Source organism: Antechinus flavipes, chromosome 1 (assembly GCF_016432865.1).
Source record: "Antechinus flavipes isolate AdamAnt ecotype Samford, QLD, Australia chromosome 1, AdamAnt_v2, whole genome shotgun sequence".
Lineage (NCBI taxonomy): Eukaryota > Metazoa > Chordata > Mammalia > Dasyuromorphia > Dasyuridae > Antechinus > Antechinus flavipes.
In genome coordinates, this window is record NC_067398.1 from 694,186,699 (window position 1) to 694,209,879 (window position 23,181).

The 23,181-nt window shown below is 50.9% G+C and overlaps 2 protein-coding genes across 5 annotated transcripts in view; both read right to left on the reverse strand.

Annotated features, from left to right (window-relative positions):
- The window catches only part of CFAP251 (cilia and flagella associated protein 251), a 79,469-nt gene extending 71,175 nt beyond the window's left edge, over window positions 1-8,294 (reverse strand). Inside the window, exons 1-3 of one of the 3 annotated variants that reach the window (XM_051972731.1) lie at window positions 6,755-6,919; window positions 2,076-2,320; window positions 1,692-2,039 (exon numbers count right to left, since the gene is read on the reverse strand). In XM_051972731.1, the coding sequence (XP_051828691.1) occupies window positions 1,692-2,039; window positions 2,076-2,279 (552 nt within the window). In that variant the 5' untranslated portion in view covers window positions 2,280-2,320; window positions 6,755-6,919. The other 2 variants (XM_051972730.1, XM_051972729.1) reach the window with 2 other exon arrangements.
- A 106-nt stretch (window positions 8,295-8,400) lies between these two features.
- On the reverse strand, window positions 8,401-22,254 carry PSMD9 (proteasome 26S subunit, non-ATPase 9). Of its 2 annotated transcripts, XM_051972732.1 has the most exons (6): window positions 22,046-22,245; window positions 14,486-14,588; window positions 13,687-13,904; window positions 12,629-12,730; window positions 11,763-11,851; window positions 8,401-9,775 (listed from the first exon to the last, which is right to left on the reverse strand). In XM_051972732.1, the coding sequence occupies exons 1-6, from the start codon at window positions 22,193-22,195 to the stop codon at window positions 9,748-9,750; spliced, it is 690 nt and encodes a 229-aa protein (XP_051828692.1). In that variant the 5' UTR covers window positions 22,196-22,245; the 3' UTR covers window positions 8,401-9,747. The 2 variants fall into 2 exon arrangements, with proteins under 2 accessions (XP_051828692.1, XP_051828693.1); XM_051972733.1 differs by lacking the exon at window positions 8,401-9,775 and having other exon boundaries at window positions 11,769-11,851; window positions 12,594-12,730; window positions 22,046-22,254.
- Between the last annotated feature and the right edge of the window lie 927 nt (window positions 22,255-23,181).

A 23,181-nucleotide genomic window follows, 5' to 3' on the forward strand; every position in this document is an offset into this window, starting at 1 on the left:
CAGAGTAGGTCAGCACTTAATGGGAGCTTTTCTTCCAAGTTAGGGGCTCACAAGCTGCGGTTTTGAAGTGCTCTTCAGGAGGCTAGAGATGCAGCAAGGAGGGGCTGCCCCCCAGCCCTCACCCTTCGGGCCTAGCGCTGTGACCCCGAGAAAGCTGCAGCCCAGGGACAATGAGCTGCCTCTCCCTGCCTCCCTTCCCTGCAGTGGTGGGAGCCGTGTGGGACGCGCATATGGCGTCTGACAGAGCGGAACACGCGCCACCATCTGACAGAGTTCATGTGCCGATTAATTTTTCCCCTTATTTTACTCCCGGAGAGCCGGCTCTCTGGGTGGCAGGCGGGAAGGTTGCACCAGACATTGAAAGTGATATTAAAAACAAAATGTAACAATTTTTAAAATCATAATGAAACAAAATAAAAACCTCAGTTAGAGATGCTGGAGAGCCAGATGCTGGGCTCTAGGAGAGAGGAACAATGGGAACAGCCACCCGAACTCACCTAGGAGGTGGGAATGGAGTAGGGCGGCACCTGAAGCTGGCTAAACTGGGGGGGGGGGGAAGAGTACAGGGGGGGCTCCCCGCCGGTGGGGCTGCAGTAAGTCTGTCCTCGGCCCTCCCCAGAGCCCGTGGGGCTGGCACCGGTCTGCCCAAGGAGGGCCAGCCGGAGGGTGCGGGCAGCAGGGGGGCTTCCGGCCTTGGCAAGGCAGAGAGACTCAGGGACAAAGAAAAAGGCAAAAAAAGGAATTCAAGCCAGGCAAGGGACCATCTGGTTACGGAAATGCCCCGATGGAGAGGAGGGGGTCTAGGGACAAAGGTCCAGAAAACGGCTCTCTGCTCCAGTCTCCTGGGCTTGGACGCTGGCAAGGGGCGCCAGGGCCACCCTGGGGAAGGCCATCCCCCAACACCTCCGGGTGCGCTTGGGCGGGGCAGGCAGGCCCTCTGGCCACAACTTAACAGGAAAGTGCTTCGGGAAGGCCGGCGGGCAATCAGGGAAGGCTTCGTGGGGAAGGAGTTCCGGTGGAAGGCGCGGAGTGGCCGCCGAGCCGGATGGGGAGGCAGAATGGGGCAGCAAGGTCAGCCCACGAGGCCGAGGCAAGAAAGGGCCGGCCTTGGGGAGGGGATGGGGGGAAGGAGCTCGTGGCTGCGGAGCAGGGGGACAAAGCTGGAAAGGGAAGGTGGTGGCAGACCCCAGAGAGGCTGAACTCCCTGCTCTGCACTGGCTTCTGGCTCCTCAGCCAATGGGGAGCCCCCCAAGGCGGAAGGGGTCCGAGGGAGGTGAGCGAAGCTGGGCTTTGGGAAGAGGGGGGAGGAAAGGGGAAAAGGGGAGGAGAAAAAGGGGGTGGGGAGAGACGGGGAGGGGAGTGGGAGAGGGGGAAAGGGAGGCGAAAAGAGGGGTGGGGAGAGAAATGGGGCGGGAGGAAAGAACAGAGGGGGCAGGAGGAGAGAACAAGGAGGAGGGTGGAGAGAGCAGAGGGGGCGGGAAGAGAGAGCAGAGAGTGAGGGAGAACAGGGGTGGGGATAAAGAGTGGGAGGGGGCCGGAGGCGGGGGAAGGGAGCAGAGGAGGCGGGACAAGACACTAGGCCTGCCCAGTCCTTCCAAGTCCTCCCAGCCTAGAGAAAAGAAGTGGGGGGAGTGTCGGGTCTCCAGGAGGGAGCAGGCAGGGCCGACCCCCATAAACAGGTCCCCACTCACCAGGGAACTGAAGGGGGAGCTGGTGGGGGAGTCGTCGAGGGAGAGAGCAGTCAGGGTCTGCAAGTACTTGAGCTCCTCCTCTTCCAAGGGCATCTGAGCTTGCAGGGCCTGAATGGCCCGGGCCGCTATCTTCTTCATGGACTCGTGGGGGGGTTCCTTCCGGCGGCTCTTCTGCACTTTGGACGGCTGCGGTTCTTTGGGCTCCTTCAGCTCTTTGGACTTCTCCGGCTCTTTGGGTGCCTCCGGCTCTTTGGGCGCCTCCGGCTCTTTGGGCGCCTCGGGTTCACTGGCCGCCTCCGGTTCACTGGCCGCCTCTAGTTCACTGGCCGCCTCCGGTTCACTGGCCGCCTCTAGTTCACTGGCCGCCTCCGGTTCACTGGCCACCTCCGGTTCACTGGCCGTCTCCCGTTCACTGGCCGTCTCTCGCTCACTGGCCGTCTCCCGTTCACTGGCCGTCTCCCGTTCACTGGCCGTCTCCCGTTCACTGGGCGCCTCCGGTTCATTGGGCGCCTCCGGGATGCGCTCCATGCTGCCTTTTCGGGGGAAGCCCGGGTCATCGGAGTAGCTCTCGCGGTCCTTTCTGTCCATTGCCCCTCCTTGTCACCGGGTTCCTTCCCTGTTTGACTTTCCTTTAAAAAAAGGCCACAAGGTCATCAGAATGGCCCCGGCCCCTCTCCCTCCCCAGGCTCGGTCCCCGGGGACACTTCCGCACCCTTCCAAGGAGGAGCCAGTCCCGACTCCCCCTAGAGAGAGCTCGCACCCCTTTCTGGGGACTTCATTGGGGGAGGGGCTCATCAAAGATCATCAAAGGCCCTGGGGGAGGAGGGGGCTAAGGGAGAGGGCGGCAAAGCGGGCACCCGGAAGGGAAGCTGGGGGAAGAACTGGAGCCCCCCAAAGGGTTGGTACTTCTACACGCTGAGGTGTTTCTATGCGGAAAGGAGCAGAGGGCGGTTTCCACGGAGGTAGGTGTGACCAATGAGTGGGGCCTCCTGGGGAAGCTGGAGGGGCCAGATCTCCTCCTTCCCTCCTAGGACGGGGCACAGGAGTGTTTAGCAGTTCAGAGAGGTGCCTAAAAATTAGGGGGGGGGGCTCGGGCAGCTAAGGGGCGCAGTGAATAGAGCACCAGCCCTGAAGTCGGGAGGACCTGAGTTCAAATACAGCCTCAGACACTTAACACTTCCTAGGAAAAAAAAAAAAAGAACTGGGGGGGCTCAACAGAGATCAATCCCGGGCCCTGCCCTCAAGGAACCTAAATTCTGCTGGAGAAAAAAACCCAGCCTCATTAAGCCAAATGGATACAAAGTGATTGTCTGAGGAGGGTGGTGGGCTCGGGACACACCAGAAGTCCAGGAGTCTGGAAAGGAGAGGCTCCAAGAGGCTGAGGGGAGGAGGCTGGAATGGAGATCCGGGGAGTCCAGTCCCAAGAGACAGTCCAGAGCCAAGCGGTAAAGGGAGGGCTCCTGATGGCCAGCAGTGTCAGCCCCAGGCCTGAGCTAGACCAGCAGAGGGGCTGCACGCAGGGGGCCAAGGACCTCCGGGGACTCCTGCAACAACGGAGGCCGGCGTGTGGAGGGGAAAGCGAAGGAAGCTGCAAGAGAGCGACTGCCATCTCCTCTGGAGCGGGAACCCACTCAGACAGAAGCAAAGGGACTTGTCCAGAGTCTCACTGTCAGGAAGGGTCTGTGTCCAAATTCAGACTGCCGTCCTCCCACTCCTCCCGGTTCATCACCCGGGGCCGGCTGCCAGAGAGGGGGCTCTGCCAAGGGGCGAGAGCAAGGGCTGCGGCCTCCTGCTGGGAGCCCCCAAGATTGCCCCGGCTTGCCCCTGACTTTCATCTCTCACACACTTACCCCCCCCACACACATACATATATTATACTCATACACACTCACTCACACTCCCCCCAGCCAACGGGAGGGGCAGGAGGAGAGGCCCGGGCTTCTCATGGCATGGCCGGCACTCTGCCGTCTCTATCATCTTAGACTCTGGGGGCCTCAGTTTCCTCATCTGTAAATTGAGGGGCTGGAGGGTCTCTCAGGTGCCTTCCAGTTTTCGGCCTTCAAGGCCTGCAGAGACAACCATCCACTAGAGCGCCCTCACAACCTTCGCCCCATTCACACAGACCACACCGCCAACTTCCAAAGATCTGCCGGCGCAGCTCTCACCGACTCCCCTTGGTGGCCCCCGAGTTCTGGCACTGCGTGCTGAAAGGCAGTGCCTGCAGCTAGGAGAGCGGCCTCGCTGAGCGACCCATTGGCTTCTCCACAGCCCAGAACAGTCAGGAAGTTCTGTGGTGACTCGCCTGCTTATTGCCCCTCCATGGACAGACTGTGCAGACTGGCGGGGGCCAGAATTCCTGTTTCAGCAGCCTCTGGTCCTCACCTTTGCTGCGGGAGCACAGACTTCTTGAAGGAGCAGAATGGGATGGAAGGGCTCTCCTGGCGCAGCCTCCATAAGCCCCAGGGGCTGAGACTCACCATTACCAGGTGCATGCGTGGGGGTCTCAGGCTCGGGAGGGCCGGACAAAGGAACTCTCCAAGAGCATGAATTCAGTCAGGCCCCGATCTGTCACCCGGCCCCCCCCTGTCCGGCCAAGCTCTTCTCTGGTGTCCGAGAGATAACAACAGGGGCCTCACGGACCCTTGCGGGGGGCAGCCCGAACCAGCTCGGCCTGTTCCAGACTGTGGTCCGGCGAGTTAAAGCCCTTGGCGAAACTTCAAGTCTCTGGGATTGACCAACTACTGATAAATGGGAAATTCTCAGCTCCCCTCTCCAAAGGCCGGAACTCCCATCAGTGTTTGCGAGCTGAAGGCCCCTTCCCTCTGCCAGACCCGCTTCTCCCTTACTCCCCTCTGCTGCTGAGCCCCAGCCTGCTCCTCTCTCTCAAACTTCAAACTCAGCCTCCTTCTCCTTCTGTGCTGGTCTCTCCGTTTGAATGTAAGCTCCTTGGGAGTAGAAATTGTTTCTGGGGCTGCCTTTTGTAGGCCCGGCTCTTAGCCCAGTGCCTGGTACACAGTAAGGGCTTAATAAATGTTGCTGACTGATCAACCCCCCTTCCCTTAGTCCTAGACCTCCTCTTCTTCCCTCAATCACTCCATCTTCTGGAAGCTGACAGAGATCCAGCTCCTGCTGAAGGCCTAAGACCCCAGACCACTCTTCTCCACCCCAAGAGGCAGACAAGGCTCATGGTCATTGCTCAGCGCTGTCCCTTCCAAACCCTCTTCCCTCTGAAGGTTGCTCCGTGGGCACCCAGCCCTGCTTAGCCCCGCTGTCACAGTCACTTGCTGGCCTCCAAGCCGCTCGTTCTTCAGAAATCCCTGCCTTCACCCGCTGCTGTGTCCCCCAGGCACCCAAGGCCCACACCTTCATTCCCCGGGGTGGGCTCCCATAATGGTGCTCCTGCCGTCACCCTTCCTTCTGAACTCCCTCTGACCATAACCTCCTCCCACCTCACTCTTTTTAAACTCCTTTCTTCTCCCTCAATCTCTAATCTCTCTCTTCCCAGCTCTCTCAGTCCATTCTACTGAAATCCAACAAGCGCTGATTAATCACCTACAGCATACCAGGCTCCTGGGACCCCAAAAAGTCAAAGAGATCGTGCACTGGGAGAAAACGCCACAGATGCAGATGAAGAAATAAGTGCAAAGTGATCGGAAGTGGAAAAAGAACAAATGGGGGCCACAATGGAAAGAAGCACTTGACATGAACCTTAAACAGAGTTCAGAATTCTAAGCGCAAGTATTCAAGACAATAATAATAATAGCTAACAATTATATAGCACCTACTCAAGACAATAATAATAATAGCTAACAATTATATAGCACCTACTGTGTGCAAGTATTCAAGACAAAAATAATAATAGCTAACAATTATATGGCACCTACTGTGTGCAAGTATTCAAAACAATAACAAAATCTAACAATTATATAGTGCCTACTGTGTGCAAGTATTCAAGACAATAATAATAGCTAACAATTATATAGCACCTACTGTGTGCAAGTATTCAAGAAATAATAATAATAGCTAACAATTATATAGCACCTACTGTGTGCAAGTATTCAAGAAATAATAATAATAGCTAACAATTATATAGCACCTACTGTGTGCAAGTATTCAAGAAATAATAATAGCTAACAATTATATAGCACTTACTGTGTACCAAAAAGCACTGTGCCAAGTGTTTTATGATTATCTCATTTGATCCTCACAACTCTGGAAGGGAAGGATTTTCTTCCTTTTACAAATAAGGAAACTGAGGCAAACCCAGTTCAGTGACTAACCTAGCCTCTACCCACTGCCCCTAGGTAACCTGTGCAAAGACAAGGAGGCTGGAGACAGAATATCACGGACAGGAAACCGGAAGGTGGCTGTGAGTCTGAGAAGAGGGATGCGAAATAAATGGGGGAAGACGGGCTGGAGCCCGATGGGGACGGTTTTAATGCCAAACTGAGTCTGTGTTTTATCTTCCTGACAATAGGGAGCTACTGAAGCTTCTTGAGAAGGGGAGCACTATGGACAGAATCCCCGTTAGAGGAGCGTTTGCTTTGTTTCAGAAGCTGTCCGCGGCCGTGTAGGAAAATGTTCTCAATCACTCCGGGTTTGAGAAGTGCCCCTGGGAGCAGCCCTGGGGCCCCCTCACACCTCTCAGAGGTGACCGAAAAGGGAAATGACAGGGGCCGGAGGGGGGGAGGCTGGGGAACAATCTGGAGCCCGTCCGAAGGCTATAAAACTCTATCTGCCCTTTGACGCTGAGATACCGCTCCGAAAGGGAAAACGTTTGGGGAGGCGGGATGTCCGTTAGCTGGGGAACGGCCGAGCAAGGATTTGATTTGAATGGACTACAACTGGGACGAGCAGGGGGCTGTTAAAACCAAACAAAAACCCTGGACTTATCTGAACTGAGGCCACGTGAAGCGCTCAGAATCCGGGGGCCGTGATGCACACTAACAGCCCCTCTCACCCGGGTCTCCCCGGCACATGACCGAGCGTGCGCCCCGAAACACACATTTCCCAGAGAAGGCACCACATCAACACGCACTCCTCGGGCGGAATCAGACACTCACCCGCGAGGGGGCGTCTCACTCAAGTTGCTTCCTCCCCTCGGACCTCAGTTTCCCTATCTGTAAAGTGAGAGCTTGGACTCATCGGCTTCCGAGGACGCCCTCTCTCCTCACAACACACACGCACGCCCCTTCCATACTCCCAGGCCCCTCAGGTCCCAGCGGAAGCACCCTCACCTTCTCCTCCTCCGGTTCCTTGGTTACTGTTTACAACTCAGCCGCGTCTCCATAGTAACCGGTGCCGCCACCGCCGCCTCAAACGACAGGCCGTAAAGCGAGCGAGCACGTGGCGGAAGGGAGCCTAGGTAGGCCACGTGCTTCCGGGAAAAAATGGGAACGTGCTTGGACTCGATTCACCTGTGAGCTCGGTCCTCTCATCTCGTTGGCGTTCTCAGTGTTCGGATCCGCTCCGGCTTCTGGTCTCCCGCTTCCAGGCTTGTCTTTGTCTCAGCAGGCCCCCATGCCCACCCTGCCGCCCTCATTTCCTCTGTTTAAAATCCCTCTTTCAAGACTGCTCAAGGTTCCCTCCTCCTAGAAGACCTCCGTGATTCCCCGCCGGGGGAAAACTGGCTCTCCCTCATTTTCCTGAGGCATTTAAATGTTAGTATATTTACTAAAAAACAGGCTCAATTAGTCACCCTCCGCAGGAACCCCCCCCCCCCAAAAAAAAAAAAAAAAGCCGCAGGGACTCCCTGAAGTTTTCTAGAGGGAACACAAAGAGCTCCGAGCCACGCCCACTCCCAGCCCCTCCTACTCCTCCCTTCCCCCCCACCGCTCCGCTCCGAGGTTCTGGTCTTTTCTCCCGTGGACTGCTCGCAGCGGTCTGCCATTCCCTTCTCCCCCCTCCCCGCTTCCTTCCTGCCCCTCAGGTCGCGCATCCGGGGTTTGCTTAGGTGTGTTTGCACGTTAATCTCCCATTTGTGTCCGCTCCCGGAGGTCGGGACTGTCTTTTGGCTCCTTAGTGTCCCCATGGCGTAAGCTGTATGCGCGCGCACCTCCCTTTCGGTCAGGCCGAGTTCCTCAGCGGTTTCTGGCACACAGTAGGTGCTTAATAATCACTGAAGAACCCGCAGGCCTTCATCCAGAAGTCTCCACCGCTTGGTGCCTTTTGAATACAACTCCTGGTGGCTCTGCATCAAACCATATTCTCCCCCATCCCCCACCCCGTCCACGTTAGCCTCTCTGGGCTTGGCAAATGATAGTCCCGTGTGGATGGATGTTGGTTTTTCTTTGTATTTGAAAAGGTAAAAAACCATTCTTATCCGGCAGCAGTGAAAAGCAGGCAGGTTTGGGCCATGCTTATATATAGCAGGCCCGGCTGATTTACTCCACAAACATTTATTGGGATTGCCGTGTGCTGGTAACTGCACTTAACAGTGTGCAAGAGTGTATACTAGGTGTACAAGGTGCTAACTGGGGGGTGCCAGTCTTGGGGGGCTAGGGAGAAAAGATGGCTAATTCAGCTTTCAACCCACTGGGGTTTAGGTGTCTGAGATGTCAGTAGGCAGCTAGAGATGGAAATTTGAAGGTTAGAAAGGTTGGGGCCAGATAAGAACTGGGAATACTCTGCAGAGAAGGATGTTTGATGTGGGCCTCCCTGCCTTTCTGGGGTGCAACCCTCTGACAAGGAAGGGACTGACTCAAAGAACCAGGATGGCACAGGTTGTGTTTATTAAACTGGGATGCAGACGAAAGAGATCCAAAACCACTCAGAGTGGTGAGGCTTGCAGGCCCTGGCAGTTACAATAGAAGATTGGTCACCGAAGGAACACAAGTTTGGGGCCCGTTTCTCCATATGGGCAGGGATGCTCAACAGCAAGGTTCCTGTTGGAGCATGAGGACTACAATGATGCCCCAGGTAGCTCCCACTCCCAGACCTGTATCCCACCATCTCAGCTACCTAATAAATACTCCTTGGGTGAACAAGGGTTCTATACATCTTAATGGAACTGTCTTCTTCCAGAAGGAAACAGATCTCTGAATCCTACACTGAAAGAGGCAGATCAGCTGTGAGGATGGCAGGCAATAACAAAATCACTGATATTTATTAGGGTACATGTTTGAAGAATTCAAATGGAAGTGTCCAAATCTAAAAAACTCTGGCGTTCCCATGGGTTAATGTTTGGGTTCAATTTCTCGATTTCCATCTTAGAACTTGAGAAGGGTGTGAGATTGGTTGTGAGAGAAGAGAGACAGAATTGTGGAAGAAAAAAAAAGTGGGTTCCTGGGACCCAGACTCCAGACATTAGAGCTCTTGCTGCCCCCTCGTGGAGGCAGAAAATTCGCACCTCCCAATGAGATTGAGTTCCTTTCCCAAAAGTTGCAGTAGGTCCCTGCTTACACAGTCCAGAATTTACTCTATCACAACCTCACCATCTATGCTCTGGATAAATTTCCTTCCCTATCCTCAGCTTCAATAGTCCCAGCCTTATGAAAGACAATATGCCGTGGAAGTAAGAGTGAGTGGTCAAGTTAGGAGTTCAGAAATGCCTGGGCAGCTCATCACCACTGGCAGCTTCTTGTACATGGGATTCTATGGGAGGACTATAACTTTGTCCACTTTGGTTTAAGCGGATTGTATAAATGTGATATATACATATGGATCATACATATATATATATATTAGGACAATATAGCAGCACACTGCAAATCATATCTCTTTATCCAAATTAGAAAAAAAAATAAAGCAACCTCTAAAAGAGTAAAAATATTGTCAAATTAAATTCTCACCCACAAGCAAAAATAATTTCCATTAAAGACCAAGGCATAATTTGTAAGAGAGTCTAAGCAAATTAACTTCAGCCTTAATCCAGGCTGACTATGTTGGTCAAAACCCTTGCTGGAAGTATATCTCCAATGTCCAAAAGAGAGTTCACTCATCCAAACCCATTGCAAATTCTTAAGTTCCCGGCAGGAATAGAAACTGGGAAATCCAAGCCGCCTCCAGGTCCAGGAGATGAGAAGGGAGAGGTTTCTTTACTGGTCCTGAAGGGCAATCATCTTTGTAAAGGAATAATATTACAGCTGAAATATAAAATAAACAGGGATTCAGGTTTATTTTTGCACACCATTAAGGAAATCCAGAAGATGTTTTCTTACTTCTTTGGCTTTAAATCTTTAATTCTGTGTGTTTCAATCTTAAAGCAGATGCTCAAAGAGCAAGTCTTCTGCTTTCTAAGAGTGACTTGAATAGTGAGAGACAGTACGGCACAATGAATAGGGTGCTGGACTTGTAGTCAGAAAATCTAACTTGAAATCCTAACTCCCATGCTTATCAGCTGTGTTGTCATGGACAAGTCTTTTAAATGTCATGAACCTGCTTCTTTTTCTGTAAAATACCCACAGTATCTACCCCAGAGGGCTGTTCATCATAAAGCTCCAATGAGATATATGTCAAGCACTTTGAAATCTTTAACATGCTGTATAAACGTTAGCTATTTAAATATGGCTGACACTGGGATCAACTTCAGTTAAGAAAGGAGTTTACTGAACCATATTTTATTTACTGAGCAAAGAAGGTTAGGGAAAATATTTAGAAAGGAAGGTGAAACAAAAGCAAGAGAAAACAATACAATTTACAGCTTGAGGAGGAGTTGAATGTGACAACAAGCAACAGCTACGTGCAAAGTGCCTTATCATAATCATATAATAATCTACACTAACGTAAGTATGTTTGCTGTCCAGCTGCCCATCATCTGGGAAGGGCTAAACTAACTATGGCCCCTGAAAGTGAAGGAAGTTTTAGTGCTGCAATGTTAGAAAAGAGGAATATGAGAGAATTCAGAGCTCTGCAGTCACACTAGTCTCTGCTTCCCTCTCAGTGAAAGAAGCACATCCACAGAGATTTCACCAACACTTTCAATGGAAGACCCAAAAACAAAACAACTGAAAATGAATGCTGTGAATATATAAAGAATCACACACGAAATGATGGCCCCAAAGAGAGAGAAGGATAATATCTATTCGAACTCTTGTCATGCAGGCTGGAAACTATGGTTCTGGATTATTGCATGATAAGGCAAGATTATTTCAATATAAGTATTAGTTTTTCTAATTTTTTCTTCTTCTTTTTTTTACTGAGGCAATTGGGGTTAAATGATTTACCCAGGGTCACACAGAAGTTTTAAGTGTCTGAGATCAAATTTGAACTCAGGTCCTCCTGACTTCAGGGCTGCTGCTCTATACACTGCGCCACCTAGCTGCCCCTCTTCCTCTTTTTAAAAAAATTCTTTGGCCTTCTGGGAGCAGAGAAGACACGATCACAATAAAAATGGATTTTTTAAAAAAGAATAAGCTTGGTTCCAAAGAAGGCCGATAAGACCTCCCCCTCTGCTTGCTCTTTGGCAGAGGTCAGGGTCCATTGGTAGGGAACATTGCAAATAAGATCTGGTGTTTTTTTTTTAAGTGTTGATTGTTACTGATTTTTTTCTTTCTTTTGTTTAAAAAAAAAAGCATTTATTATCATGATGGCTCTTTGAGAAGCAGGAGGAACATGAGGGATTTGGGGGGAAATCTAGGCATTCAAAACAAAAAAAAAATTATCCCTAATCTATATGATGACTATACTATATAAAGAGAAAGAATAAACTGGGCCTGGATGCTATCCTAATGACCAAATCTGGCCCCAGAGAAGAGCAGGGGAAATGTAGCTTCTTCCTTCCCTCCACTGTCCTAAGAGGTGGTGGGTGGAGATCACATGGAAAAGTGCCATGCTTGGGTGCGGAACACGGCATCTACTTTCAGCTTCAGTTAAGATAGGAGTTTACTGAACCACATTTTTACCCCAAATTTTTTTTTGTTATGAGCGCTGACTTACTGAGCAAAGAAAGTTAGGGAAAACATTTTAAAAGGAAGGTGAAACAAAAGCAAGAGAAAATAATAGGAATTTTCCAAAAAAATCACCGAGAAGACAAAGCTTTGGTCTAAAGTCCCCCAGGCCTATGGGCGGTAGGGAAGACCAGCCTTGGATCACAGAGCTACTGCCCACAACTTTCCCAAAGCCCCATCTTACCCAAGCAGGCCTTTCCCAGCCCAGCGCACAGGGACAAGTCTGATCTGGAGCCTCTCACCTCTGCGCAGCACGGTCACATTCAGTGGATGCTGAAAGATAAAGAAAAGCCAATTTGGAAATCAAATGAGAAGAAGCTTCCTGAAATCAAGTTCTGTACTGATCCTGCCAAGCCTGTGCCCACCTACTGGAGTCAGGAGACAGATAGGGCTGGGGGCAAAGCCCAGAGGATTCTGGCTCTGAGCCATCCATCCTACAGAGTTCTGAAGAGCACGCTCAAGCAGCTCTTATTCCCCTTTCCCTCAGAGAGAAGGCACTTGGCCTGAAGGAATCCCATTCCCAGTTAGAATCAGGCTGGAGAAGAAGTAATGAGCAGAGCACTAAAAAGTATCCCTGGGGCAGAGGATGTTCTTGAGATCTTCAATGTCCCCCCCAAGGACCAAGATCTGGTCTAGAGGGCCTTAATGGGCTGGAATAATAAGGGGCTTTCAGCAAGAAAGGAAGGAGAATTTACAGCACTTTCTGCAAGACAACTTCAGGACTTTTTCTCCCTAATGAATGGATTCCATTGCTGTATTACACAAGTACCTTTTATGTATGAGAAGAAGAATTCATGGAATTGTCAATACAGCCAATTTTCAGTACCCATCATGTCTAAGGCATTTGCCAGGGGCTGACACACAGTGGGGCAGAGCCTCCCTTCAGCACTGGGGACAGGCAGGGCCTAGCACTGGAAAGGGCCTGAGGATCTCTCCCCAAAAGCGCCGGGGCCCATTCAGGGTTCTTGTAGGACAGACTGTTTCAGCTAAAATAAAAGGCACCGAGAAGACCAACCTCAGACTAAGAGGGGGAGTGGCCACCCAACTCACCCCTTCACTGTGTTGGACCACCATTCCAATGTTCTGCAGATTCTGGAAGTTGTGGGCATTTACTGAGCCAAACTCCACGATCTCATCATCAACCTGGAGACCCTAAGAAGATGAGAAGAAAAATATATGGGAAATTTTAATAAGACTTCCTCGTTCCGATGTCTTTCAACAATCAATGAGAGCCAAGGTATACATGGATTTTGAGCGATAGTATCTCTTTATACAGAGCAATCATAGGCTCATGGATTTAGAGCTGGAGGGGCCCTCTTGTCCACCCTCATCTGCCAGAAGAGTGATTGGTGCAAGCTCCAAGGTGGCAGGGAATGACACAGCGAGGATGGGCATCTAAATCCGGACTCTCTTGCAGGAGTCAGGGTGACATTGGAGGAGAGGATGAAGAATCATTAGGAAATGCTGGGAACACTTTTTAAAAGCATCAATAAATCGCTTTGCCACAAGAATTGTAAAGGAAAGAGATTAGTTTTCCTAAAAGGAATGACACTGAAGCCTAAAAACGAGCGATTTAGACTCTTGAGGGTGGAATCCACTTTCTCCTACTGGTTCCATGGCAGATATGGTGAGAACATAACTCACAAGTTTCTGCTACTTGTGATACTTCTGGGTACTTTTTGCGGGCCATCTGACAGAAAGGACATTCTGAAAACTATGGCAGGGGCCTATCCGAGGGTTCTGGGGCAAAAACAACCACAGGCTCTCACGGGAATGTAGGAAACCCTGGCTCTATTTCCTGCCCTCAGCACTTAACTGGGCTATAGAGAGTGTTCCAGAAAAATCTAATTCAGAGGGAAGAACAATCATCAATGATCCGTGTCCTCATTCCATCCTGGAGGATGGAATTTTCCCAAAAAAGCCACTGAGATGACAAGGCTTTGGTCTAAAGTCCTCCAGGCCTATGGGTGATAAGGAAGGCTAGCCTTGGATCACAGAGCTGCTGCCCACAAGCTGCTCAAGCCTGCACCATCTATCTCCCTTCCCAATGAGCTGCTCTGTCCATCCTGACTTCTGCACTCGGGGTCCCGTAGCAGCTGCCAACTTACCGAGTTGCTGGCAGGAGAGCCTGGGCTGATGCTGTTTACTTTAGCAAAGGGCTGAGGGGGACTAGGGCTTGAGCCCTGACTTGGGCCCTGGCCCTGGCTCAAGGCCTCATTATGGGCCTCGGCCGCATCCCTTGCTTGCTTCTCCTTCCCCCTGGCATGGAGCTGGTGCAAGGCTTCTTCTACCTGCTTCATCAGGGCTTTGTGGTCATTCTGCAGACCTAGAAGAGAAACTCCTAGTAGAGGAGGAAGGAAGCCATGCTCCCCAACAAGGCCACATTCTTAGTCACAGTTATCTCGACAGATTTCCCCTCAAGGGAAAAGGAAAGAATTGTTAGCTGAGAATTATCTCGGAAGGTTCCCCCCAAACCGTGCTGTAAATGATGGGCCAGGACTTGAGGTTTGGTGGCATCTGTCACTGTGAAGTTAGCCACTGGATACAATGGCTTTTGTCTGTGAGAATCTCCCAGCAAAATCAGATCATGGATCGAGAGCCGGAAGGAAGTTCAAAAGCTGAGTCCAATCCCTTTGTTTTTGTTTTGGGGTTTTTTGCAGATAATAAAACTGAGGCTTGGGAAACAGAAGTTATTTATACAAAAAGGGAGTTACTGGAATAGGTGGGAATTGAATCCAGGTCTTCTGACTCCAACCTGGAGACTCACTTATTGCCCTCCTGTTACCAGAAAGTGTAACTGAGGCCCAAAGGTACTAGTTGCACCCAAGCACAGGAATTTAGGACCTGATCTTCTGCTCCTTTTGTTTCCCAAGCCACAGGGGGGCAATCATGCTCATCTCTACTCACAGATAATGTTGTGTCTTGCCGTACGGACTTGATACACGTCGACATCTGCTCGAGGATATCCCTCGATGTCCACCAAAGGCTCGTTCATCCCAACTCCTTTTTGCTGGGGAGAAAGAATGGGGTTAATAGACGTCATGAATATAAACTCATCATGCTCTCTTTTGTTAAAGCATTTTTCTTTGCACCTATGAGGGAGAACTACAGGTACTTAGGAGGGAAAACACGGTTCATGTTAGGACAAAGCATCTACACTTAGTACCTAAGGACAAATTTCTCAGAAAGGCAAGTAATCTGCTCTAAACATTTGGAGTACTGGATCTGAATTCAAATCCAGGCTTTTGCATGTACAACCTGCATGTGTTTGGACAAGTAATTTACTCTCCCGGTACCTCAGTTTCCTCATCTGTAAAATCGGAGGGCGAAACTAGTCAGCCAGGACCTAGCCTAGCTGAGTACACAGCGGCTTGCAGTCTATGTCAGGGGGTGCTCCCCAACCTTTCTGCCTCTTTTGCACTTTATAATCCTACCCTAAAGCTACAGCCCAGCTCCACTGGCCTCCAGGCCATGGAGGAGAGAACAACCATGCACAAACAAGCCAAGTGACAAAATGGAGACCAACAGAGGAAAGGCACGTTACAGAGGACCAGGAAAAGGTTCTTGTTTTGGGTGTTAGTATCTTAGTTAAGCCCAATTCTTCATGACCCTGTTTGGGGTTTCCTGGAACGGTTTGCCATTTCCTTCCCCAGCTCATTTCATAGTTGAGGAAACTGAGGCAAACTGGATCAAGTGGCTTGCCCAGGATCACATGGCTAGTAGGTATCTGTGGCCACATCTGAACTCTACCTGACTCTAGGACCTGCCTCCTGCACCATCTGGCTGTTACCGCCCTCGAGGTTCTTGCAGAGAATGGGACTTCAGCTGGGCCCTAAAGGAAGGCAGAGTCAGAAGCCACAAGCACCTGCCCAGTCTTTGTCCAGGGCTCTGCTTCAGATCTGTATGTCCTGGGGTCCAGCTGCTGCGTTCTGAGGCACTAAGTTCAGCGTTCTTCAAGGATCTCAGGAGCCGTTCGAGGCAGACCCCAGACCCTTGGTGTTCTCTAAGGCAGAGTCTGACTGATGTCTCCCCGGTCTGAGCTTTCCCACTTGCCAACCTTACAACTTGCCCTGGTGGGAGCCCCGTGGACTGCTGGTAGCCCCACCCTCTTCAGCCAGCTGGAAGATTCTACAGGTCTAGAACAGGACTGGAGGTGGGTCCTTGGAACAAGGTTTCATCACTAGGCTGCTGCACCAGGGCAGGCATCCACAATCGGGGATGGGGTCAAAGCCACACAGTGCCTCTCAATGCCGTTGGCGCTTCTTGTACCACCCGTGCTTCAGGTTCGGTCAGGATCCCTGTCACCCTCAGCTTCGGGCCATGCTGTGTTGGGGCGGGAGGCTCTGCTCAGTGCCCTCCAGAGGCTCACAGGCTCAAAATGACTACGCTTTTCCCCTGAGTTTCTGATGCTCAGTCTGCTGTTCTTCCTTGATCACTGCTGAATACTTTATGGAAAAGATCTGGGTTACACTGCTCCCTCCTACACTGACATCTTTTATGATCTTTTTTTCCTCTTTAAATTTTCCTCATATACCATTCTGAATATGTCACTTCTTTGCTCAAAAACTTCCCTGGCCTTCTATCGCCTGAGAAAAAACATCAACTCCTCAGTCTGGGATTTAAGGCCTTTCTCATTAAGCCTCAAAAAGACTTTTCCAACTGTATTTCACATCACTGCTCCTTGAAAACTCTATGTTTAAGCCAAGCTAGACGATCAGCTCTTCCCTACATTCTATAAATATGCTGTATCCCACCTTTGGGTATTCACACAGAATATCTCCCCCCAACTTCAAAGGGTTAACAACCTGATAAGACAAACACTGACTGGACAACCTGGACAACTCACTTAACTTCAACTGCCGGGAAAGAAACAAACCTTAAACAGAACAAAACTATTGAAACTCTACTCTTCTGAAAAATAGGTGTTCTAAAGATTTTTTAATAACACTCCTTCCTACATAACACATAAAAAATAAAAACATGCTGGCCCGCCCATCCAAAATGAACCCCCAGAACACGGACAGAAAGGGGGCCGGATTCTTAGGCTCATTTTATTTTAACTTTCCCCCTTGTGCAAAACACAGCTTTTCCAGACTTCAAGAAGCCGCCCAGATCAAGCACAGTGCCCAATTCCTGTACTGCTAGCTTCCTAGCTTCCTAGGTTGCAGACAGTTCTAGCCTTTACTACATGGACTTATTAATAATTATTAATTTCCTGCCTGATGGTATAAACTCCTCAAGGACACAAATGTTCTTATCTCCCAGCAGTTGGTATGATCTCTTTAAAAATAAAGTACCCCATCCTACAAAAAGCAAAAAGATGCATCCCCAAAGAAAGCTTTGTATTCTGAATTTGTGGCCTAGTGGGAAGAATAGGCTCTCGGAAACCAAAGGGCGTCTGGACAGAATTAGGGGGTACAAGTTGAGTCCCCAGACTGATTAGGCTCCTGGATCTAGGACCCAGCAGCACTTACAGTCACATTAGCAATCGGGGAGGAATCTTTCAGAAGCAACTCCAGATCACAAGAATTAGCAGCTCCCAAACAGAGCACACTAACATTTACAAAACTTCTACGTTAAATCGTCTCACTTAATCCTGATAGCGAAGCACAAAGTCTGGATGATCTGAAAGTGCACGGGACTTCCCCATTAAGGAAGCCAGTAGGAGTGAGAGACAGGGACTGCCTGATCTTTCCGACCTAGAGCCACCTCTCCAACAAACCACACTGCTTCTTCCCGTGCTAGTATTATCACCTTGTTTATTTGTGGGAAAGCAAGATCCCAACAAGAAGTGACCCCCTCAGTCACACGACTAGTATGACAAACCCTGCTCTGGAAAGGCAGGATGGCGTAGCCGACAGGGCACTAGATTCAGGGGCTAGGAAGACTTCTGTATGAATCACTGTCATGTCAGGTTCCCAGGCCTTAGCTTCCTTATCAGTAAAAGGAGATGATTGGATTTGATGGCTTTGGGGAACCTTTCAATTCGAAATCTATAATCCAATGACTCCAAATCCTACCTGGGCAGTGCCTTGATGGATCCTCACCAATAAATCAACACTTATTATACGCCAAGCACTGCACTACTGCTGAGTATGCCAAGAGAGGCAAAAAGTCAGTCCCTGCCCTCAGGGAGCTTACAGCCTCACGGAGGGGTCGACATACAAACAAATTTGTATAGAGCAAGCTGTGTCCAGGAGAAATAGACTCATTAACAGTGAGAAGCACCAGAATGAGCATTTAAAAGATAGAATCTCAGCTGAAACTAGAAAGCTCCCAAGGAAGGTCAGTAATGACAGAAAAGGAAGAGAAAACGCCCGGAGCTGAGACAGGGAGAGTCGTGTTTGTGGAACAGCCAGGAAGCTGATATCCCTGGAACATGTTGGAAAGTGTGAAGTGTAAGACTGGAAAGGGGCAGCTAGGGGGCGCTGTGGATAGAGCACCAGCCTGAAGTCAGGAGGACCAGAGTTCACTTAACACTTCCTGGCTGTGTGACCCTGGGCAGGTCACTGGACCCCAATTGTCTCAGCCAAAAAAAAAAGTCTGGTCAGATGAAAGGCGCAGGTCAGGAAGGGCTCCGAACGCCAAACAGATTTTGCACGTGATCCTGGGGGCCATGTTTTTTGCAGTTTATTAAGTAGAGGAGTGACATGTTTGGCCCTGTACTTTAGGAAAATCACTTTACTGGCTGAAGGAAGAGTGGAACGGAGTGAGAAGAGCCTAGAAACATCCCCCAGCAGCACTGCAATATTCTAGGCATCAGATGATGAGGGCCTGCATCAGGAGGGGGCGACATTAGGAGAGCTTGCAGCTTGACAGGCCTTGGAAACAGCCTGAACACCGGAGGTGAGACAGGAGGAATCCAGGACGACCACTAGGCTGGGAGCCTGAGGGACTAGGAGGGCAACTGTGGCCTCTGTAGTAAAAGGGAAGGGAGGGGCTCTATTTAAAATGCCTGGACACCCAGGCAGAAAGGTCTGGAAGGTAACTGGAGGCCAGCAAAGAGACTGGGGCAAGAAAGATGGATCTGAGGATGGTCGGCAGAGAGAAATTGTCAGCAAAAGGTAGTTACTCCCATAGGAACCGATGCCAACCAAGTCAGGTGTCGGGAGCAGAGCAGAAAGCCTGGGACAGAACCCATCCCCTCCAGAACCTCACGCTCTCAGAACAGAAAAGGAAGACTCCCCTCCAGCAACGTCCTACTTCAGGGCTCTCTACTTAAGCAAATACAGAAAGAAAGTATGCCCCAGTCCCAGCCCAGGTGGGTGACTTGTGGTGCTGACGGGGATCGGAGCTGTTTGTCCTTCGTTCTCCATGACCTTAGAGAGGTGACACCATGACCTGCAGGGGAGTTACATGTTGGGGGGGGGAGGGGTTAGGGCAAGGTCACCGGCCTCACCTTCCCCTTTAAGGCCAGCCATGGAGGGGGAGACCCCGAGGCCGCTCCGACCAGTGATTAAGGTGGGGTAGAGTGGGGAATGAAAGGGTTTCACAGAAGGTGGAGCCAACAGGAGCTTCAGCAATTCCCACCAACGGGGTGACCTGCGCCTCTCTGAAAGGCAGCGGCCCCTCTGCAAAAGAAGATGAACAATGGCAACAAAACCTGCCACTGAGTTTGAAGAAAGCAGTGTCAAAAAGGGAACCTCCTCGTGCCAGGGGCTGGATGGGCCTGACAAGAGCCAGCTCCCACCGTCCGCTGGCAGGGGCTGCCCCTCGGTACGACCAGGAGCTACAAGAAGTGAATGTGGCAATGGGTGAATCTACGTACTCCAGCAAAGGGAGGGGCAGGGAGTGGGGAGGCCCCTGGGGTGGCCCGTTAAATGTCTCTGGCAGGACATGGAAGGTGGAGGCTGATAGCAAAGTCGGGGCCGGGGAAGGGCCAGCTCATTTTAACAAATGTGTCCGAGGCACCTGCTAGGCCGCCCCCGCCCCTCCCCCTCTTGACTCAACCTATGTAACAAAGACTAAAAAGAGAGGGAAAATGTTTAAAATTATATAAAGTCTGGCAATATTCCACCTCCAAGTGCTAGATGAGGGGAAAACAAAACAAAACAACCCCCGCCTCGTCTCCTAAGAAATACAACACAGTAAGGAACTGCATGAACAATACGAAAGAATTTTAAGAGCAAAAGACCACAAATGCCTTTTGGAAAGAAGGTACCTGAGCTGAACTTTGAAGGAAGCTCAGAATTTTACAAGGCAGAGATAAAGAAACTATATTCCAAGTCCAGAGGAAGCTCACATAATGGGAAGGCATGAAACCTGACTAAAAAAGCAGGTGGGAGTCAGCCTGCAGAGAGCTTTAAAGTCTTCTAGGCTGAGGAGTTTGTGTACTACCCTAAAGGCAATAGGGAGCCACAGAAGACTTATGAGGGAGAGTGATATGGGCTGAACTGTCTTTTACGGATACCTCAATGGCAAGTTATATGGAGGATAAACTGAACGAGAGACTGAGGAGGGGAAATCAACTGAGGAGGGGTTGGGATGGGAGAGGACAAATGACAGTAGCTCACATCACTTGGCAGATGACTGAGCCACGGGATAAAAGGAAAAGGCACAGGCTGCAATTAGAAACCTGGGTGAGCCGTGGGAGGCTCATTAAATACGGAGAAGTCTGGAGGACGGATGGATGAGGGGAAAAGAAATCAAAAAAAAAAAAAAAAAAGACCCTGGAGAGGACAGTGCCATAGAGGCAAGGGAGAGCTGACTAAGAGAAGGGTACAGTGAACAGTGTCAGAGCTGGGAGGGCCCTTAGAACACGGGATGTCAGGATGGAGAGGGGGCTTAGAACCGGGGATGTTAGAGCTAAAAGGGCTTGAGTATAGGGATGTCAGAGCTGGGAGGAGCCTTAGAACATGAAATGTCAGAGCTGGGAGGGGCCTTAGAACACGGAATATCAGAGCTGGAGGGGGGCTTAGAACAGAGGATGTCAGAGCTGGGAGGGGCCTTAGAACACAGGATGTCAGGGCTAGAGAGGGGGCTTAGAACAGGGGATGTTAGAGCTAAAAGGGCTTGAGTATAGGGATATCAGAGCTAGAGGGGGCTTAGAACACGGAATGTCAGAGCTGGAGGGGGGCTTAGAACAGGGGATGTCAGAGCTGGGAGGGGGCTTAGAACAGGGGATGTCAGAGCTGGGAGGGGGCTTAGAACAGGGGATGTCAGAGCTGGAGGGGGGCTTAGAACAGGGGATGTCAGAGCTGGGGGGGGCTTAGAACAGGAATGTCAGAGCTAGAGGGGGGCTTAGAACAGGGGATGTCAGAGCTAGAGGGGGAGCTTAGAACAGGGAATGTCAGAGCTAGAGGGGGGCTTAGAACAGGGGATGTCAGAGCTGGAGGGGGGCTTAGAACAGGGGATGTCAGAGCTGGGAGGGGGCTTAGAACAGGGGATGTCAGAGCTAGAGGGGGGCTTAGAACAGGGGATGTCAGAGCTGGGAGGGGGCTTAGAACAGGGGATGTCAGAGCTGGAGGGGGGCTTAGAACAGGGGATGTCAGAGCTGGAGGGGGGCTTAGAACAGGGGATGTCAGAGCTGGGAGGGGGCTTAGAACAGGGGATGTCAGAGCTGGAGGGGGGCTTAGAACAGGGGATGTCAGAGCTGGGAGGGGGCTTAGAACAGGGGATGTCAGAGCTAGAGGGGGGCTTAGAACAGGGGATGTCAGAGCTGGGAGGGGGTTAGAACAGGGGATGTCAGAGCTAGAGGGGGCTTAGAACAGGGGATGTCAGAGCTGGAGGGGGGCTTAGAACAGGGGATGTCAGAGCTGGGAGGGAGCTTAGAACAGGGGATGTCAGAGCTGGAGGGGGGCTTAGAACAGGGGATGTCAGAGCTGGAGGGGGGCTTAGAACAGGGGATGTCAGAGCTGGGAGGGAGCTTAGAACAGGGGATGTCAGAGCTGGGAGGGGGCTTAGAACAGGGGATGTCAGAGCTGGAGGGGGGCTTAGAACAGGGGATGTCAGAGCTGGGAGGGAGCTTAGAACAGGGGATGTCATAGCTAGAGGGGGAGCTTAGAACAGGGGATGTCAGAGCTGGGAGGGGGCTTAGAACAGGGGATGTCAGAGCTGGAGGGGGGCTTAGAACAGGGGATGTCAGAGCTGGGAGGGGGCTTAGAACAGGGGATGTCAGAGCTGGAGGGGGGCTTAGAACAGGGGATGTCAGAGCTGGAGGGGGGCTTAGAACAGGGGATGTCAGAGCTGGGAGGGAGCTTAGAACAGGGGATGTCAGAGCTAGAGGGGGAGCTTAGAACAGGGGATGTCAGAGCTGGAGGGGGGCTTAGAACAGGGGATGTCAGAGCTGGGAGGGAGCTTAGAACAGGGGATGTCAGGGTGGGGAGGACCTTAGAATGGGGAGGTCGGGGTGGGAGGGGCCTTATATGAATGAAGCTGACAGTGAGGTCCAGCGCGGGGAGGATGGCCGCCGCCGCCCCTCCCCCTTCCCTTTTTCTTCCTCCCCCTCCCAGCCCCGGCCGCACTCACATCCTCCAGCACGTCATAGTAGGCCTTGATCTGCGCCTCGATCTCATCCTTCCGCCGCACCAGCTCCTGCACGTCGCTGATGGTCACTGGGGCCGTCCGGGGTCTCGAGGGCGAGGCCTTCTCGTCTTCCGACTGCTTTCTCTCAGACATCTCTGAACCGCCGCTCGCGACGCGACTACGTGAAAAAGCGACGACTACGGCTCCTCCCGCGGGCCAAAACTTCTCTGTCCGCAACCGTGGCAGGGGCAGAGCAGGAGGGGTGGGAGGGGTAGAGTAGGAGAGAGCCGCCTCGAGCAGGCAGGGGCGGAGCGGGAAGCGCTCCGGAGAACACGTGGGTGGGGGGCGTGGCTATGCGCGGAGGCGGAGCCGGGAGACTCAGCTGGAAAGCCGCGGGAAGGAAATGTCCTGACTGGGTGGGACTTTGTGCTCTGCGTTTTAAAAAGAAAACTTCTTAAAAACAAACAAAAACTCACATATATTGTTTTACACCCCCTTCATTCATATCCCTCCACCCGTAACCTCCCTCTCGACTCATCCTATGTAACAAAGATTAAAAAGAGGGGGAACATTTTAAAAATCAATCAGTCTGGCAATATTGCCCTCCACGGTCCCCACTTCGGCAAAAAAGAGAGGAAGATGCCTTCTCTCCTTTCTGGGAGGGGGGAATTTCCTTACTGTACAAAGTTCATTTTTTGGCGGGTTTTTGATCTTGAGGGTTTTTCTGGTTAGCTTACCGCACTGCATCTCGGAGGCTCCCCTGAAGTGTTAATATTCATTGTTTCCGATGAGCAAGTAATGTTCCGTTCCATTAATAAACCACAATTTGTGTAGCCAGTCCTCCACTTGATGTACATGTCTCTAGTTCTCTCCTACTACAAAAAGTCTTACTAAGATTATTTTGTGTGGAACTTTGCTTTCTGCCTTTTAGCGCCATTGGGTATACACCAGCTGTGGGATTAACTCATGGACTCACATTTTTCATATTGCTGAGAGTCATAGATTTGAACCTTGAAGATACTTTAAACATCACCTAATTTTTTTTAAAAAAATAGTATTTTATTTTTCCAATTATATGTAAAAGACAATTTTCAACATTCATCTTTTATAAGATTTTGAGTTCCAAATTTTTCTCCTTA